Here is a 19,850-nt window from a genome sequence, read left to right as displayed (position 1 = left end):
CGTAGCTTGTTTAAACTCCACAGCCAGCTGTCAAATTCTGGGTGCAGGTGGCTGGAGAGCTTTAACACTGATAAATGTGCAACAGCCATTTGGTAGTTGGTCTGTCTCATTTAAATTACTGTAAGTAGCAGTGAACAGAATTCTCCCTTTCTTGTTCCTCAAAAAGAGCATTAGAGCCTTGTGTCTAAAATGTACTTGTTGGTCATGATCTTTGCAGAGATAGTCTCTGTTTGAGTAGCTGACAATGCTGGGCTGTACTCCCTCAGATAAGACCTGCTACTCCAAAGGATATGCAATACTCACCTGGCATGATAAATTAAGTCTTTATGCAAGTAAAATTGTCCGGAGTGTTTTACCTAATTAATATGTTTCCTCGGTGCGTTTCCCTTCTTGCTCATGCACTTTTTTTTYACCTTGTTACATCAGCCAGCCAAGGAGGAATGTACTCAAATGTGTTTGTTATTGTCTATTATCTACAGAATAGATCATTGCATTCTGGTTATTTTAGAACTATGGAAGAATGGGTATTCCCTAATTGCCATAAGAAGCCAGCAGAGTAATATAGACAGTAGGGATTGTTTCCAACCAACTAATTCAATTGGCTGTAGTCAGTAAAGAATCGAYGGCTGTCACTGGAATGAAAAATCTTGACTGTCCCGTGCCTGGGAAATCACTAGGACAGACAGACATGGGCATCTCAAGTTGTTTCCTGTYATTTTACAGAGTGAAAGTGTGCTGTAAAAAGAAAGCATACCTGAAATCTTAAGTTTTTTATTATTCTAGTTCAGCATTAGTGATTGCCAGAATGCTAACCTAGGCCAAAAATACCTATAGAGTGTTTAAATGGAGCATTGCATGACTTTACCTGGACTTCTCATGYGGTAGCATAATTAATTTTTGTTCTCATGCATATTTTTGTCCTTGTTCATGTGATTTTTTTTTTCCTGGTTGGAATATGCAGAGCTGTAGGGAGAGGCTGGATAATCTAGCCCCTCCTCCCACAGCGAGCCAAAAGCCAGTGCAAAGCACATTGCCTCATGACTGGAGAAAAACAGTTTTTAAGCGACTGCCTGCTTCAGATTGTGTTCTTACCTCTGGTGCAAAGATTTTTTTGAGCTCACTTAGTGAAAACTGAAAGCTGCAGTCATCGCTGAATTCTTCAGTGAAATGGACTGACTCAGCAGCAGCACGGCATCTGCTCCTTCCCTCAGTAAATGTAGGTGTATTGTCTAGGGAAGGCCAGCACATGATTCATCGGCATCTGCATGCACTTTATTTAATATATTTTATTATAGGGGTGGAAGACTGAGGCCAGGGGATGAAACTTCATTTCAGCAGCCTACCAGTTGAGCAAAGACATCTTTCCATATTTAAAGCAGCTTTCTGTTTCTTTTCCAGTGATGGATCCTGTTGGGAAGAGCTTTCTGATGGCRCAGCTGTGACTGACACCAGCGCAATATGTTCAGTGTCGAGGACCTCCTGATTTCTCACGGATACAAATTGTCAAAGAATCCTCCTGTTTCATGTGAAAACAGATACGATGGATACCGGCATGAAATCACAGGGAATAGACCTGGTCAGAGAGTGCTGAATGGGTTCGAGACAGAATCAAGAGCCAGTGCTTACAACAAGAGACCTCTGGCAAAAAGCAACTCGTGCAGCACCGAAAGCAGCCATGGGAGCCAAGGGAGGCAAGCAGGTCCTGGTTACCACCATGGCCTTCAGGGTTTGTCCACTTTTCATACTTCAGAAGGGGGGTAAGTTTCAGCATCATGCCATGGCTTTGCTTTCTCTTCCTTTTGGTTCTTGCAGATAACTAATCATGACCCTAACCCCTGACACCATCTTCTCATGATCTTTTTCTGCTTCCATACGCGTGACCATCTCCACGCCCTTCATGTCCATGCAAAGGAGTGGTGTGTCCATTCATCTTTGGGGAGAGCAGGGACTTTGAGAATATTGGGATGGTGGAAAATTATGAGATGTAGGGAAAATTTAATTTATTAATATGGTCTGTATTAGCCTTCTGGCAGGCTTGGAAAAGCTCGCTGCAAGTGCAGTAGAAATGGGGCAAAAGCTCTTTCTTTCAAAAAATAGTTAAAAAAATGAAAACTCCTTCTTCTGTCACATACATGCCATGATTTTTTGCTGTAGATTCAGCTGTGTGCAGCTCTCTGTGGGTGTTCCTACATACTTTTTTTTTTTTTTTTAAGGCAGTTCTCATGGCGTAAACATGAGAAGGTGCCCGTATGTTTCTTTTTAAAATGGCCCAAACCCAATGGAAGCTCTTGTCGTCACTTCATAAAATGCTGGTACAGCCGTGGCTTGCTTGTTGGGGAGGAYGTGCGCTTGAAGCGGGGCCCGCGGGGCAGGAAGAGCTCTGTGTATCCAGCCGGGCCGCGATCATTGTTTTGCAGCAACTGTGGTGCTAAATCTGAACAAAGGGAAGGGGCTAAGGCCGTGCTGGAAGCAAGCCCAAATGTGATGGTGCTTTATGCGGAAAAGCCCCTTCCTCCCRTGGAAAGGGCTGGAAACTGCAAGCAGGGCCTTAGGATCTTGTCCCCACGTGCAGACCTTCAGAAACACGTGGCAAAGACATGTGTCCCCSCACTGCTGGTCTCATCTGCGCTTTGCCTTCATATCTCTTCCCTTTGCAAGGCTGTTGGCCTGGAGGAGAAGCGACTGATTGTTGCCAGCGGGAATAACAGGAAGAGCAAATGTGTGCACTGTAAAGCAGCATTAGGGCCCCAAGTCCCCACGGTGGTGTGTAATGATCTCCCTGTTTCAGGTGGGAGCCCAGGTGCAGGTGGGTTAGTGCTGGAGCATGAAGGAAAGGACACACATTTTGAAGTGTGGAAAGGAAAAGAAATCAGAGAGAAAAGGAAAATTATAAGGGAAATCCATTATGATAAGGAAATTGTGATGTTCKTTGAGTGAGGTAGAGCATAAAACAGTGAGAAAAGATTCTGAAAAAGTAACAAAAAGAGGAAWGCAGGAAAACAAGGCATACAGATTGTGAAGGAAGAAGGTGGCCCTTGSCTTTGCAGCAGAGTTTACAAGACAAGGGAAAACAGTGTGAATGAAGTATGGCTGTGCAAGGGTGGAAGCAGCTGTAGAGATGCTGCTCCCACATGCTGGGAGGCCGAGCACGGCTCGAGCGCGTGGTTGTGGTGGGAAGGCTCCCGCCTCTCCCGTTAAATCCGCGCTGTGTCACTGCTGTGTGGGCTCTTGCCACGCTTGAGATGTGGCAAAGGTATCTATAACTGTTAAGTGTAGGCTGGGAAGTACATTGCAAAATAATCCTCTGTGACAGTTTAAATGTCTCTCGCTAACCTCTCAAAATGCCAGGGGTGGAATCTGTCAGCCCACAGCGTAGTTAAATATTAGATTCTGGTTTTTAAAAGCTGCTTTTCCCCATAAAATAGGGAAGAAAATCTTGCACTGAAGATAACTTTCTCACCTTTTAACAAAAATAGATTTTTTTACACTRTTTTTACAGCACTAATTCATAGTGACCATATTGGGAACTCTTGCAGTGTAGTAGAAGTTATGAAAGAGGAAAATCAACCCTCTTTTTTGAAGTCCATGGATGTGCTGCATCAGAGAGCATTCTTTGAGTTGTGCTGCTCTTACTATAAGGAATGGTGAGATCAAGTCAAAACATCTGCAAGCTCAGTGCTGTAAAACCTGTGTTCAAGCTGCCAACATCCAGAGAGATAATCTAAGGCTCTGTCTTCATACTCTCTGAGGAGAGACCCAAGCTCCCAAGTTTCTCATTGCCCAGGGCAAGATCTGAGGCAGGAGGTGCTCATGCAAAGGTGAATTGTTTTAGAGCAAAATAATTTCCTTTTTCTTTTTTTTTTTTTTTTTCATAGTGAGAATACACTTTGTGGGGTTTAGGCATGTTATGGGCAGGCCTGTAATGAATGGGGATCATCATCAGGGATTTTCATTTCGTTCTCTCTGGATCACCCTAGTGAACAGATTCTTGCTCTTAGACYGGGACAGAACTGCAGAACTGTTCTAGAGACTTGGAGAAAATTTGGACCTAAGGGGGAGCATGTAGCCAGCACAGTGTTTTTTGGACTTAGCAGACTTTATATAACCATCTTCTGTTTCTAGATTGGCCTCTTAGAAGCTTCCAACTGGTGACAATTTGCAGAGAGGTTTGCCTGGGCTTTCTCTGCTTAGCAACTAATCTAATTAATAATGCTTTGTAATTAGCCTGAACTTCAGCACCAACTTCTGCACCAACCTACCCCAGTCCATCCAGTGGCCAGGACATGTGGCACACTGGCCAGCACACACAGGAGGCAGTGATGCTGCCTTGTCAACCKAGCAGACTTCATGGCATGAGAACTAGAAGAGGTAGTCAGTAACCTGTCTGGTTTCACACACCTTGACCAGGTCCATGAGAGAGAATTTAGAGAATGACTCACACTGCTCAACAGTGGCAATTAGCTGTGCCGYACACTGCGCTCAAAGTACTGGATGTCAAAGACGTGCTCACCCTCCACAAAGCCACAGAAAAGAACAAAAAGCAAGTTACCTGCTTTATTAATGCCTTCACAGACAGGCTGCAGAGCTGAGCCTGCTTTGTAATGGCTGGGGGGGTGATGGAGAGCAGCTCTACCACAGCTGTGTGTGTGTGGGCCCATCAGAGGGCACTGCAAGAGGCCCTGCTCGCATTGACCTCTTGCTCCATCCCCCGTGCTCTTCAGGCAGGCTGYGGGGACAGGGTACGGAGGTGGTCTGAGGGCAATCCTTGTTTGACTGAGGACTAGGAGACTTCCAAGTAATGGCTTTCAAGATTTAGGTGAGCCAAATAACACAGGGAAGTTCACCCTGAAGGTTGATGGGAGAGGATCCGCAGGAGAACTACTTCCAGCTTCTCTTCTGAGTGGAAGACAAAGAACGGAGGTGCCCTGGGCTTCGTTTTTTGCGTGGGAAGAAGGGCAGATGAGGGTGGGACTAGTTTGGTGGCTAGCAAATTTCAGCATAAGTAGATACTACTACCATTAATGAAACTACCCACTCTAAAAAAAATTAGAAAACTCTACTCCTGTTTCAAAATGTTGACAGCAGGTTTATATGAGGACAGGATCCAAAACGAGAAGAGAAATTGCTGGAACTGTTCTCTGAAAATCACATTCCCTTGCTGCCAAATCCTGGATATTTCTAACAGTGCCTCGGCAGTGGGCACAGCCTCCCTAGCGCCAGCATCTCGCGCATCCAGAGCACGAGGGTGCCCTGTTCTTACGGCTTCCCCACTGGGAGCCAGGAACAAGACAGAAGCTTCCATGGCATTGCTGGGTAAACCAGAAGTGGCCTCATTCTGCAGGGTTTTGACTTTACAGCCTGCGCTCTGCTCCTGTGCTTCTGTTGCCATTACCCTGGTCATGGAAGGTCCTGCTGGCCCAGCATCGCTCTGGGCAAGCAAGGCATTTTTGACCCATTGCCGCTACTYGGGAGATGCAGCCAGCTCAAGGCAGGTCTGATGGCCTAGTTTCTTGCAAAGGCCTAAAATTCATAGAAAACTAGCAATGATTTATTTATAAAACAAGTTTTTCATTAGATTAATTGTATATAGAGCCAATTAATTGTACTTTATTTCATGTCAAATGTGACATCTCTTATAAGCAGACCTTTAAGAAAAGAGTTGATAGAATTCAGATCTTCCTGGTTGGTCCCATGGACTACTCCAGTCACTGCTAGAGAGGTAGCTGGGGAGCACTTGCAGGCTGCTGTCTCTGCAAATTCATTTYTGCCTGGATCAGTGCCAAGGATATGGTGGAAATTTGCAGTAGTGAAATATTTTGAACTTAGGATGACTGGATGCTCCCCCTTCCACCTATCCGCCGTTTTATAGGACTGCAGGGCCCAGATGTGGTGGGTACCTGGCGGAGCCGCTGGTCCACATGGCTGTGCTCCGGGGCTCATGGTTGTCCAGGGAACTCCTGCAGCTCACGTGCTGGCTGCAGGCACCTGGGTAGTCCACTCGCCTCCRGAGAGGTATCCAGGAATCTTTGGCCTCGAGTCAAGTGAGAGAGTCCCTGAGGAGACTGCAGCATCCCCCTCCCACTGCACAGTGTATTGGCTTCCTCCCCACTAGCTTAGCAGGACCAGGAAAGAACCTGCAGTCAGAAAGAGTCTATGCTTTATGAATATATTATAGAAAAGACAAGTTTTTAAAAACATCCCTKCAAATGTCCTATCTACTCTTGCTTTACACTCGTGACATGGTACAGGTCACAGGGTGGTTTATGTCACATTCAGAAGTTTATTACTGTAGCCTAGTTATTAATCTTTTAATCTTTTAAAGGATGTGTAATCCTTTAAACAACTTTTAAATATGCAGGCATGAACTTTCTGTAACTGAAGCTAGACCATCCTAATTTATGGCTAATTTAATACAATGACTAATTGAACTTGGGTTTTGTTTGTTTGTTCATAAAAAAAAAAAAAAAAAAAAGGAAAAAGAAACTAACCAAAACACCTTTGTGTTTAGTGACTTCCTAGGAAAGAATCAAGCAATGCTTTTATCTATTACCAATTTCCTATTAAACTGTTTAAATAGCCAGACCATTTCATTCCTGTCTTGTGAGTTGCAATTGTTGCAAAACTCAGTATTGCTGGTTGCCATGCCTGCTTTCCTCAATGTTTTTTATATCTGGCTGGATAAGAATTTGTTTTCACTTTATATTTAGTTTGGAGGGATTTGTTTTGTTTTTATTGTGGATTAACCTTTGCAACTATTGTGATAGTTTCTCCATCAATGGAAGTTCTAAGATGAGCTTTTTATATCTTTCTCTAAAAGCTGTGTTGCCATTGAAACAGGCCAGATTTCAGGGAAGCCTGATGGCATGTGTTAAGCAGGATATCAAGCTAAGTAATTATAATGAATTCTTCTGATCTTGTAATCCATGACTCTGTAGTTTCTTGGATTTTTATAAACCCTTTTCCAATGACTGATAAAATCACACAAGATATTTTGTGTTCCTAGTAGATCTGACAGAACAGAAAGAGCAATCTCTCCATTCCCTTTTTGCTGTTGCTAGAGCCTGTTTCTCACCTCTTTTTATCCGTAAACACAGATACAAACGGCACCATAACAGCATGAGAAGGAGATGAAAAGGTGGCTTTGCTAGTCTCAGAAGAAGGTAGCATTTGTTCTGCATGCTGAGAGGCATAGAAATGTTCATCATTACCACAATCAGCCTTCCAGTACAGGAGGTGTCTTGTTACATCTCACTGATCAATGAAGGCTTCTGTTAATTCCTGGGATTCACCAGTTGAACTGTACTTTGTTTGTTTCCTAGACAGAATTTTTAATGTTTTGTTCAGATTTAAATCTTAATCCAGTGGATTTAATAGGAACAAGATGCATCCTGGCCAAGTTATTATTTTTTAATTTTCATATTTGTAGGGTGAAGTTAGTACATGTTAAAAAAATAAATAGGGCTATGAATCTGGATTGTTTGATTCTGAGATTTGAACTCTGTTATGCTTTCATAAAGTAGTATTTAAATAAATTACTGGTTTTTACAAAAGAAGAATCAGATGAAACTTTTTATACCTTGGGACTGAGGGAAAAGGAAGAAATTCTTAGACTTTATCTACATAGTTGTCCTATTTATGTCAATTTTGATTTTTCTTTCCAGTCTTATGGTGGTGGCAGCTACGCAGTGCAATGGCAGTTATGTTGTTGGACACCTTGGATGCTAGAATAGCAGAAAATGGTTCAAATAGTAGATTAATTATTTATACAGAAAGGTCCCTCAGCAGTAATATATAAAATAATTTATAGTCTGTTCAGAACRTATAAAGAACCTATTCTATTCATCTTAATCTCTGTTCTGAATTTTTTGTTTGCAATAAAATGTTTGCTGTCTTTCATAATTTAGTGATGCATTGTTGGAGTTAATCTCTTTTTAATTAAAAATCTTATATTTCTTTTAAGGTACTTTAGATTTTAAATATTAGCTTGATCTTATTCAGAATCCTACTAATACTTAATTGTGCTTGTGGTATGCATCAATTTATTCAAACACTTTAAAGAAATTTGTTCCCTTAGAAAGACACAAGCATCAAAGCAGGAAATGACATGTTCAGTTTCAGTCTGTGTACTAGGATGCAAATCATACTTTTGCAGAACRTATCTTATGAATTAGCCCTCTACCATTCTCTCTATCCTCTGCTTTTTACCTTCAAATTCTTATTAAAGCTCTCCASCACCGTGGTCCCTGTGAAGTCAACAGATTTTGATGTAACAGAGTGCAGAAATCAGTTGAAGGTAATTATTTCTATTTTACTAGTGTCTGTTGAAGAGGGCTGTGTGTGTTTGCKCAGGACAAAACTGTGTGTACTTTATTTCTCCTCCTAACAGCTTTGCATTGCTAACACCATGCAAGCAGAGTATAGGTTCCTTCACTCTTCCTTTGCTCATATTAGTGACTGACTTGTAAATCCTCTCATTAAAATCATAACATCTTCTGGTTATGAACAGATTACAGAAACCCCATTGGCATAACTCAACATTTGACCTCCTAACAGAATTACCCATAAGGGAAAGAAAGGACATCTGTATCAATTGCCTGTGACACTGCTTTTCTTTTTCAGGTTTGACAGGCCTCAATTAACATGGTCTTCCCAGCCCAAGACGGATAAAGATCTTGCCTACTGGAGAAGAAGAGGACAAGACTTTAGTGGCTTACTGGGCTACTCCCACAAAGGAGGCTCTGAAATGAAAGGACCGTCCCCAGCCCACGGGGCACACAGACATGCTAAAGAAAGTCAGCTCAAGGTAGGAGCAGGACCAGAGTATGCAAGAAGTGGTTTGCAAGAGAGCTGTAAAGTGCCCAGTGACTGCAAATGGAAAAGTTTAAGAACGGAAAGCTGGAATGAACCCAAAAAAATAGGAAGGCAAATGTCAGATGGTGACAGGGAGAAACTGCTTCAAGATCTGTACACATTGACTCTGGGGGACAATGTATTGACCACCCATAACAAAGGGAAATCACAGTCGTTGCCAAGAGTTCTTTCCCCAGAGAGCCTGCGGTGTGTGGAAATGCCCTCCGTGACCAACAGTAACAGCTCTCTCAGTGGAACTAAGACACCCTCATATTTCCCAAACAGAATAACTCTGGAACCAACCAAACACCAAGAAACAGGAGGCCATTTCCTACCATTGGCAAAACCCAAGTATGGAAGACCTCTGAAACCTCCATCCTATGAAGGGCAGCGGCAGACAAGGACATCTGCAGAAGCCAGTGCTTTTCAGGACCACTATCAAAAAAATGAGCCTATTTCCTATTTAGCCAAAGTTAATGAGCCAAGGCAAGATGGTTGCGTTCAAGACTCTGGTTTGGAGCCCCCGGTCTACGTACCTCCTCCGTCTTATAAATCCCCATCTCACCAAAGTGTGACTCCCCATTCTCTCCGTGAAGTGCCTAGCAGTGATGCRTACGCTAACAGTGATCAGCAGAATCCTGCAGAAAGGGCTCTCACCTGCCAACGAGCAGCCACAAATGCCGTTGAAACAGTGGGTGAACCTTGCAAAGACAACCGTCTTTCTCACGGAAAGCAAAGCCATACGAGGCACCCTGCCGACTACCTGCGTTCTGTTCAGTATATTCCTTTTGATGATCCTCGAATACGACATATTAAAATTGCACCACCAGAAGGTCTCCAGGAGAACACTAAATACACTGAAAATGCATGTAATCCCAGTTCTGGTACTTCGCAAGATAGAGATCTTGGAGTACAGTACAACAGTGCCTTTTTGGATGCAGCAAACTTATCTAATTCTGTAAAGAGAGAAAGAACTTCWGACAGTTCCACCCACAGTAACAACAGATGGTTGGCACCATCGGCCCGAAATCAGGAAAATTGTGCCTTGTCTGACCAAAGAGACAGTTGTAGCACAGCTAACCACAGTCCCCGTAACGAAGGAAGTGCAGAGTACACACAAGGCCAACTTTTTATAAGAAATTCACATATGGATAGCACCTGTGAGACTGTTACAAAAGTGAAAAAGTTTGAACCTGGGACTGGGATGCCGAGCAAAAAGAGTTCAAAGAAGAAAATGAATGAAACTATATTTTGTTTGGTCTCCATCCCAGTTAAATCAGAATCAAATCTGCCAGATACAGATAGGAACAACAACATAACCCAGAGCCCTGATAAGAATGGGTTTGATAACAATGGGGCTTTGCAAGAACAAAGTCTCTTAAGTATGTCTTCAACGGACTTGGAGTTACAAGCACTTACAGGAAACATGACCAATAAAAATGAGTTACAAAAACAAGAGCTGTGGAGACCAGAAGAGTTCAAACAAATGAATGACCTCAGATTTATTCAGCCTACAAAACACAGAGAGCTCAAATACTCTGGCTCCTGGCCAGGTGATCAGTACAAAGACCAGCAGACACAGACCAATTTCACTGAAGAACCTAAAAGCCCACAGCTCTTCCATGGTACAAAACCTGGGCAACCCAGTAGTAACAAAATGCCAACTCCAAAGCTCATAGGATGCACATCATCCACGATAGGGTCAAAACAGCCGGAGTCACCGTCTGATGAGAGGAACAGCACAGCGGGTGCTTACAGCATGAAAGGTCAGACATCCCTCAGCCAGTCTAGCAACAGTGCGTTTTCCAGGACTGCCATCTCTGTCCCTCAGGCCTCTTTGCCAAAGGCACATCAGAGCCAGCCTTTAGGGCCCAGCAGAAATGTGCGTGCCCAGGAAAGGGAAACTAGCCTGGTGTCCAAGGGTGAGGTAGTTAAGGGAGAAGCAAGTGCTCCCTGCAACAGTAAAGAGCTGTTTGGCCAGTTCCTTCTGAAACCTGTAAGTCGCCGTCCTTGGGATGTAATAAGCGAGCTGGAAAGTTTTAACAAGGAACTGCAAGAACAGGAAGAGAGCACAAGTAGTGAAGAAGACTCAGAAAGTGCTGCAGCTTCTCCACAGGAATGTGCCCTTACTAAGAGAAGGGCATCCAGAAATGAAAAGTCAAACTGGGAACCAAGACATGGWGGGCAGCTGGAAACCGTTGTGCCAGATGTTCCTGTGTTTAAGTCAGGAAGAGTGAAAAGTAAGTCTGAAAGTTGGAGTATGGGGACAGAGTGTGGTGATCAGCAGAGCTATGTGGGATCTCTGCAGCCAAGAGAGAGCAGTGAAGTAGTCAGGCCAGCAGATGGAAGTCTGATAACAGAAATAAGAAAAGAGGAAGCCAAGAGCAGCACAAACAAACAGCTGGTTAGTGTGAGTCCTCTCAAGACAGTTTTGTCCAGTAGCCCGAGCAGTTCATGTCATGAAAGTAATCCTTTCAATAACGCTGACTTAAAGGAAATGAATGAATACCAAAATTACCTAGAATTTGTTAAACCCAACAAAAGCACAACTCCCGGCAATGATAGCGTCTTGGAGAGAGGCACAATAGTTCGCTTGTCATTAACCAAAAGGAGCCAAGGGCACTCTGAGCCAGATCTGAGGTCCGTGGGCCTCGATACAGCCTCAGGACCTTGTGTTAACAACTCTGATGATTCTTCAAATGTAAAAGCAGTGGAAATCCCTCCAAACGAGTCATTGCAGGATAGAGCTGCAAGGATTTTAGGCATAGACATAGCGGTGGAATCTCTCCTTCCTGACGACAGAGTTGGGCTCCACACAGGTGTCAGCCCTGCTAGTGGTGCCCAGGACTTTGGCTCATCAGTGGGTAGCACAGTAAGTGGCCAAGAAAGAAAAAAGGATAGTTCTTATGAAGGAAGACGAAAGTGTGGCTGGACAGAGAGCGTGCTCTTTGTTGGAGAGGGAGGCCGATCTTTATACCCTGATGAAGACCAGACCAGTGACCGAGAAGCCAGCGCTAAAACTGAGACAACCACGCAAGCTTTTGAGCAACCTGCAGGTCCCAGCCAAGGTGAGGACCAAAGCTTGTCAGGCAAGTCAGCTGCATATCARCATTCAGAGAAGAGAGTGAGAAGCACCTCGAAAGTCATAGAGACACTCCAAGGCAAACTCACTTCTCCACCTAGCCGGACTGCCATGGATCGCTTAGTGCGGATGAAGGAAGTTGACTCCGTGTCGCGGATGAGGCGTCTGAGCATTAAAAGTGCAGACTCTGCGGAGGACGTGGATGAGGAGAAGCTGTCAAGGGCACAAGAGGAGAGGGGAAGCAAATCGGCAAGCTCAGGGGGTGTTTCCAAGCGTGTTATCTCTCTCAGTGAAAATGGATATTTAGGCGGAATGGACAAGAAGATCGGCAGAGATGTTTGTTTAGGTGAGTGCTTGTTATGTGAGATCCACATGGGTACTGTTTTATCATGTAATGAAGTTTGTAATAATAATGCACGTGATAATGTAATGGTCGTTATTTTCTACGGTCAAATAATTTCATGCAGATAGTAACAGGTTACTACCCCCATCTGGTTGTCACCTGCTTTGTTCTTTATGTGGAAGAGACAACATGAATGTTTTCTAACCCCATGTTAGGAAATGTTACTGTGAAACTTAACTTTTAATACTGAAACTCATTCACAGAGACTGGAGCCTTCCYCAATGTGTTATTTCTGTCTAATAGTTTCAGAGAATTGCCTGCTTAAAAAAGCAGAGTTCAGAGATAGTCACTGTTGTGCCAGCGTTTGGGAACACATGGTGATGTAATCAGARCCTGTCCCAGAATATCCCATTTTCCTGCTCTGATATTTAAATGGATACAAACTACACATACTTTTTTTCACTACTGTTTTTTTTTTCTTTTCTTTTGTCCTTTTTTTCCTCAAGATGTAAGCATGTAAACTTACATTGCCATATTCATCCTCAATGTAACTTCAGCTGTCCTGTCTGAAACAGTTTTTATATGACATTGTGTCGAACCACTAAAAACAAGTTGTTGTCACAGATTTATGTAAAAGGATAAATCTCCCAGGCCACCTATCCAGTACATTAAATTAATTGGAGTGAATGTGCAAATGTATGGTGTGAAAGCTGTTAAATTGTAGTGTTAATCTCCCCCTTGTTTTTCCCATCCTCTCTGTAACAGCTGACACTGTACCTTGAAGTTTACACTAGCTATTCATTAAACCCCATCAATATAAATCTGTTTACAGATTTCCATTACAGAGGCACTAAAATTAAAGCAATATACTTTAAAATGGATTTATTTATTTCTTCCCAAAGAGAAATGATTGTATGAATTTTAAGTATTGACTCCCGTTTKCTTGGAGCCTTTCCTTTCGTGACCATTTCTGCACCCCACAGGTGTGTGTCTTTCTGCTCAAAGTCTTATTCTGTAGACCRGATTTTCCAAACAGGCAAATTCAGCTTTCTTGTATCCAGTGATGTTTAGTATGCTCCAAATGTATCTCGTATGCTTTCCTCTCTTGAGAATCTCCTCTTCTGGAGAATAACTGTTGTGGTGACAATGACTTCAGGAATGTATCAAAACAGATTGTGTGCCTTTTACTGCAGAATTGTACATGGAGTTATTCTGCAGTAAATTAGGTCTAAATTTATCCCTCTTACTGGCAATGCCAAGCTTGTATTCTGCAGTGTGTGTTCCCACTGGAACAGTTCCCTTGCCACGGGGACAGCCTTCCCTGTGGTGGGATWGCGGGACTCATTCTTTGGGCTGCATGCATGTGGTACCACAAGGAAAACGTGAACTCCCAAGGGACACAAAGGAAACTCCTGCAGTGGCTTCCTCATGTCCAAAAAGAGCTGATCTGTCGACAGCCACAAGATGCTCATCTTTAGCTTAAAGGGCAGGGCTGAAGTCYATGTTTGTAGAAGGGCCTGATGGTGTGTGTCCCTCTGTGAACTTCCCCTAACTTCCAAACTAGGTCACGGGTACCGTGGGAAGCCAAAATGACAACTAATCTGGAAACCCACTGTATTTATTGATTTTAAAGAGTAAATGTAGCTAAAATCCATTCTGTTTGGAGTGAAATAGAGTGATAGTCTTATAATAGCAGCTGGCACCCATCATAGAGACTAGTAGCYTTCGCAGAAACAGACTTTTACCTGTTCTTGCTTGGCAGGAATAGTCATCACTCAGTATAAGTTATACCCAGAAACAGCACACAAGGCTGATCTTACTATGCAAATACTGCCATTAGAAGAACTTGTTCATAAATGTAGTGAATATCTTTTCTCTTTTGCTATTTGAAGACTTTTTCTGTGAAGCTGCTGATCTAGTTTTTTGTTTCTGTAGAAAGCATTTCAAATGAGCTTAGCTAAGCTGTGACTAAGTGCTTGTGCATCCGTGCTGGAACTCTCATGCTGCACCCCTAGAAATGTGGCACGGCCAGAACTCCTGACAGTCTGGCCCTCTGTGTCCTTGGTTTAGATGTTGCAGGTGTTAGATAAGCTAAGAAGGGATAAACTGAACCACGCAGGTTCTCCATGTGTTGTGCCCCATTCTCACGCTCACCTCCCTGCCCCTGCCAAGCACAGGCACCCAGAGAGTCCCTCTGAGGTGAACTGTCAGTGTGAATGTTCTGAAAAGTGGGCCACAGAGGCCTTAGGAAAATCAGGTTTCTGAAATATGAACCCAGTGCTATTTTTAGCACAGCTTCATGCAGAACAGTTCAGAATTTTTGTACATTCTTGTACTTTAGAGGGGAAAACATAAAATTATAAAAGCATTATTGCTTTAGGGGGATCTTCCCCTGCAGCCAGCACATGAAGCTTAGGAAGCAGCAGTGCTGTCCTGGATAATGTCCTCAATGCTATTTTCCCCTTTTTTGCTTATTTTTCCTCACTCATGTGGTGTCTATCCTTGAAGTTTGGAAATACCAGAAGAGGCTGCATGGCGGTAAGAAGTTCTGAAAACCTTGGTGTTTCTGGGACAGGCCCTTTTCTTGGCTGGCCTCGCAGTTTGAGGAGAACTGGGAAGAGAAATGATAAAGGATCCAGTACCAGCAATCCAGCCACTAGGGACAAGTCCATAAATTATTTCTTGGCCAGTCTTCCCTTGATATAAGTCTTGGTGCTGCAGATGGACTCTTGCACACAGATGTCAGATTTTCACTGAGAGTTTTTATGCTTGTTTGAATAAAGACAGTCACTCACATCTACATAAACGTCCTCAGGGTGAACATTTTACTCCTAAGTATGATATTTATGTGTGCAACTATTTTCATGCTCAACTGTTCAAATGAGCGTGCTATGGGAATTCCGCCTGCGGGAGAGACTTTTAAGGTTTGCATTATAAAGTTATATAAGAGTTTCAAGTAGCACAGAGTAACACAGGCTGTGGTGCAAGTTTGTCCAGGCCCTTGTGCACTTCCAGGCTGCTCCATCGGCAGCTCTGGTTCTTCCACTCCATGTCGGTGCTGCATTCCACGGTGYCTAGAGGAAGGCAGATGTGTGTGACAGTGGGGGCATGCAGCTCTCACCAGGCTGAACTTGCACTGCAATCACATCACAAAGTCCCAAGCAGGGAGGATGTGATGCTCACATCATGGCAAATGTCTAGAATCTAATAAAGAAAGAGATAGAAAAGTGTCTTTTAGGATGCAGGAAAATAAAAGTGAAGTSTGTCAGTGCTCTGAACTATCAAGAGATCAGTTATCAAGAGTTCAGTTATAAAGCGTTCACCTATCAAAAGTTAAAATATAGAAAAGTGACAGGCCTGTGCTTTAATGAATAAGGTTCAAACTATACCGTGTAGTTTCTCAGCCTGAAGAGGGACAGCCTAACTGTAGCGATGTAACACGGGTGCTTTGCTTTCCAGTATTCCATGAATGACTTCCAAGCTGAGGAGGGCCTGCAATTAAACTAAAAGGTCACAGGGATTGGGCTGTATGAGCATTTCTTCAAGTAGCCTTAAATACYACGCTAGGAGGCTTGCAAAATTTACCTGCCTGTGTCTCGTCCAAAGAGAGCAAACCGACTGTCCCTCTCTCCCTCCTTCTCAAAGCATCCGAAAGAAGTAATTGTTTTTAGACAGTGATGTTATTCCTTCTTCTATACTCAGGCATTCTATCTCCATACATTTGATCTGATTAGCTCCCAGTTACACTGGTGTGAGTAGYATGCATAGTATACATATTTAGGGCCGTCGGTCCAATATTAGCTTCTTTTTTGAAAATAAATATTAGGAAAAAGATGTCTCATTTCCCTGGCTTGCTGCTCGCATTAACACTGAATAGATTTCCGAATGCATTCTTAATACTGTTTTTCTTGTCTTTTCCAGACACATATGACCCCACCAAAGTTGAAAAGGTGTGAAATGAATGGAGATGAGAACAGAGAGATTTCTGCTCTACTAAGAATGTTTCACCAATTTTTACTGGGTGCTTTCTGCTTGTTTTTGTTTTTTTGATGCTTGGATATTGCCTCCATTTGTGGTGTTCATGGTGTACTGATGATGCCTTTACCACTGCCACTAGGAATTAGTTATTCAAATCTAAAACTGTTGTAGAGACCACAGAAAAATCTGATTTCTACATTGGAATCCTCTGGCTTTACAGCGTTAAGATTTAATGCCCACAGTTGGCAAAGAGTTTTCATCTGAACTGTGTTTCAGTCTTCAACAGGGATGGAGACATGCATGAAACAAGACTTTTGAGGTTTCTCTTTGGTGTAAATGTAAACATGGGAGATCAGTTTAATGATTTTTTAAAAGAATGTGAACATATAAGCTAAACTTCTTAGTCTCTGAAGTCTAAACTTTGTTTAACTTAAGAGATTTTGGCCATAAGCAGAAAGTGCTGCTGCACTGAATGGGGGAAGGAATGCGAGATGAGGCTAGTGAAGATTGATTGTGAAATTATTTCTGACTTCCAGAGTTTGAAATGACTTGGGTTAAATACTTATTTGCCACCTAGACAGAAGAAAATTTAAAAAAACCCAAGCTTCTAAAAGATGAAGACTTTCGTAGTACTGTGTACAGAATATATCATTACAGTAGTCGTCAATGAGTGTTTCAAACCAATGCAAAGTATTCCACTGGCTGTTTTGCACTCAGTATTACCTATTTTTGTTTTGCAGTTTAGAAATTCTTTATATGACAGAATAGTAGCTGGTTTAAAATATCCCATTTTAACAAAGTAACTATATTTCTTGTTACAGAATACTATCTATTTTTCTACGATGTAAACAATTGCTAACAAGTGGCAAGTACAAAGAAGTATTATTATTATTATTATTATTATTATATTTTAAGAAGACTTATCCCTCTGAGTGAAGGTGACCCAAGCAGATTTCACTTGTGTATCTCAATACACACCCCATACTGCCACATACTCAGTAGTGCTATCTTATTTTTTTTGTGAAAAGAGCCATCTATGTATGTATGTGTGTACTACAGGGTTAATTTCTATTTTCCCTCCACTCAACCCTGGGATCATTCTTCCTGGAGCAACTTTCTGAAACACGGCGGAGAACGGTCCACGCTCCTGTTCCTGCCATAACATTCCAGTGACTGTAATTACCAAAAAGTGGGTATGGATCTTTGTGTCTTTAAGCAGCTCAGACAAAACACCTGGTTTCTTTCTTTCACTTTGCTCCTTTTTACATATTGTGGTTTTGGATCAGGCCAGTATATAAAAGCAAATAAACCTGGGTTCAATTCTTTCCTGCAGCCGGTTGATGTTGCAGGGGAGAAGTTCAGGTGTCTTCTCTGAGGTATTTAAATACATGGCTTTAAATATATAYTATCTGCACACACAAATGCATGAATTACAGATTTTATTATAAAGCCCATGCATTCTGCTGTTGGATATTGAATTAGTCTCCATAGTTTCTGTGACTTTAAAGCCTTTACGTCCACTCCTGTGCATTTTTTTTTGGGTGTTTTTGTTTGCTAACGTTCTTCTGATGTACTCATGTATTTCACTGGCCTCTTCTACTGGCCTTTTTTTAGCATAATTTTATTTTAAAATTTCTTTTAAAATCCCGCAATAGTTTTTTTGTTTTTGTTTTTGTTTTCCCTGTGTCTGTAATTTGGAAAAACAAGGGGAAAAACACTGATCCTGTGCTTTTGCAGCAAGAATTTCTTGTCTGTAACTCATGATTCTGTTAAATATGAACTATTTAAAGCTTGTTTAAAAAGAAAATGGTGTATAATTTGTTTTATTAACTCTTGTACATGTTCCCTAGCAATACTTGTTGACACTCTGTTCTCATCAATCTTACTATATCCACTTTTCTTTTAAAATCCAGCTTCCTCACCAGCATCTGCATAGGACATCTGGGGGGTAGTAAATGGCTACATTTTCCTGCCATAGATCCCTCCACAAACATCCACTTATTAAAACGGATTGCTTCCATCCTCATCATCCCACCTACTGGTAAAACTGAGATGCTTGACAATAAGTAGCAGGTTTTATCCTTAATTTCTGGAGATCTTTAAATAGCCATATATCACCAGTACTGCTACTTGAGTTCATTTCTCTGTGAAACAACATTTATTTTTTGTGCATTTTTTTTCTTCTGATGAGGAGGGGCTGAACTGATTTTGGAACATGCCGGTTTCATCAGACATGTCAAGTGGTTACTTTTCCAATTCACAAAAAAAAGAAGCAGAATCATTAAAGGGAAGATTTTATTGCCTAAGAGTGCATTAAAATAAGAAAGTCATTTAGAAAGCCTTACTGTGCAGTAGTTTGTGACAGTAGATGAAAGGCTAGAGGTAGCATTGTTGATAAAAAAAAAAGGTGTATTTGTCCAGCAACATTAGTTCTTTCTTTTCCTACTATGATTCATGCATCTAAGAAATAACTAAAATACAGTTTCAGGAATAATTGTGCCTATGGAACCAGTGTATTAATAAAGATGTCAGGTATCTCATGGGGCTGGTGAGTGCAGTAGGTGGGCACCTTTCCAGAAACCTCTTGCTGGTTGCAAATATCAGTCAGCACCTCTTACACTAAGTGTAATTAATGAAAAAAAAAAAAAAAAACCAACAACTAAATGTTGAGGAGTGCCTGTCTCAACGGGTACATAAAGCTGTGATGTCAGTAGTAGTCACTAGTAATGGCAATCAGAGGGCTCAGGGATGAGCATGCATGGAGGAAGAGGAGGCAGCAGCCGGCTTCCAGTGCCTCATCCAACGCAGGAATATGCCTGCAGAACAGTAGTGGAAAACTGTACATGTATCTGAATTCTCAGGAGACGGAGAAGAGCTGGTTCCTCAAAAATGACGCTGTTACCAGACACTGTATAGCCAGTTTGCCATATTGTTGTACCATGGGGAATTCGGGGTTGGATAACAAGATGGCAAAGTGGTTATTTGGGTCAATGTTATTTTCACAAGCAGTCCCAGAAATTCATGCAACAAACCTGGTTTATACATTTAAAAAGTGTTTATAAATGGGGAGATTSTTGTGGGGCTGGATATAAGACCTGTCGTCTTGTTCTAGCAAGAATTTTCCTGCTGAAATCCAGACTGATAATCAATCCAAAGGGGTAGTGAAAGAAACAGCACTTCCTGTCACAGAATCACAGCATGATTGAGGTTGGAAGGGACCTCTAGAGATCATCTAGTCCAACCTTCCTGCTTCAGCAGGGACACCCAGAGCACGGGGCATCCAGGCGGGTTTGGAAGCTCTCCAGAGAAGGAGACTCCACAGCCTCCCTGGGCAGCCTGTGCCAGGGCTCTGTCACCCGCACAGTGAAGAAGTTCCTCCTCACATGGAGATGGAACTGCCTGTATTTTAATTTATACCCATTACTCCTTGCACTGTCAGTGCTACGGTATCAGCTCTGGGGCTAGGGTAATAAACATTGAATTCAAAAGTGTCAGACCTTTGTCTTCTGATGGAGAAAGAAGATTGACTAGTGAGATTCAGGGGGCTACTGAGATTTACTCACCTGTGTTTACTGAGAGGGGCAAGTGACTTTTTGG

General features: G+C 42.3%; 1 protein-coding gene across 1 annotated transcript; it reads left to right on the top strand.

Moving 5' to 3' along the window:
- Window positions 1-1,112: 1,112 nt before the first annotated feature.
- On the top strand, window positions 1,113-17,832 carry JCAD (junctional cadherin 5 associated). The gene is made up of 4 exons (XM_026048756.1): window positions 1,113-1,216; window positions 1,399-1,757; window positions 8,620-12,278; window positions 16,197-17,832. The coding sequence occupies exons 2-4, from the start codon at window positions 1,459-1,461 to the stop codon at window positions 16,229-16,231; spliced, it is 3,993 nt and encodes a 1,330-aa protein (XP_025904541.1). The 5' UTR covers window positions 1,113-1,216; window positions 1,399-1,458; the 3' UTR covers window positions 16,232-17,832.
- The last annotated feature ends 2,018 nt before the right edge of the window (window positions 17,833-19,850 follow it).

This window comes from Nothoprocta perdicaria, unplaced genomic scaffold (assembly GCF_003342845.1).
Source record: "Nothoprocta perdicaria isolate Ctin4 unplaced genomic scaffold, notPer1 scaffold_57, whole genome shotgun sequence".
NCBI lineage: Eukaryota > Metazoa > Chordata > Aves > Tinamiformes > Tinamidae > Nothoprocta > Nothoprocta perdicaria.
The sequence above is the reverse complement of the archived record's forward strand: the minus strand, read 5'-3'. Positions and strand labels throughout refer to the sequence as shown.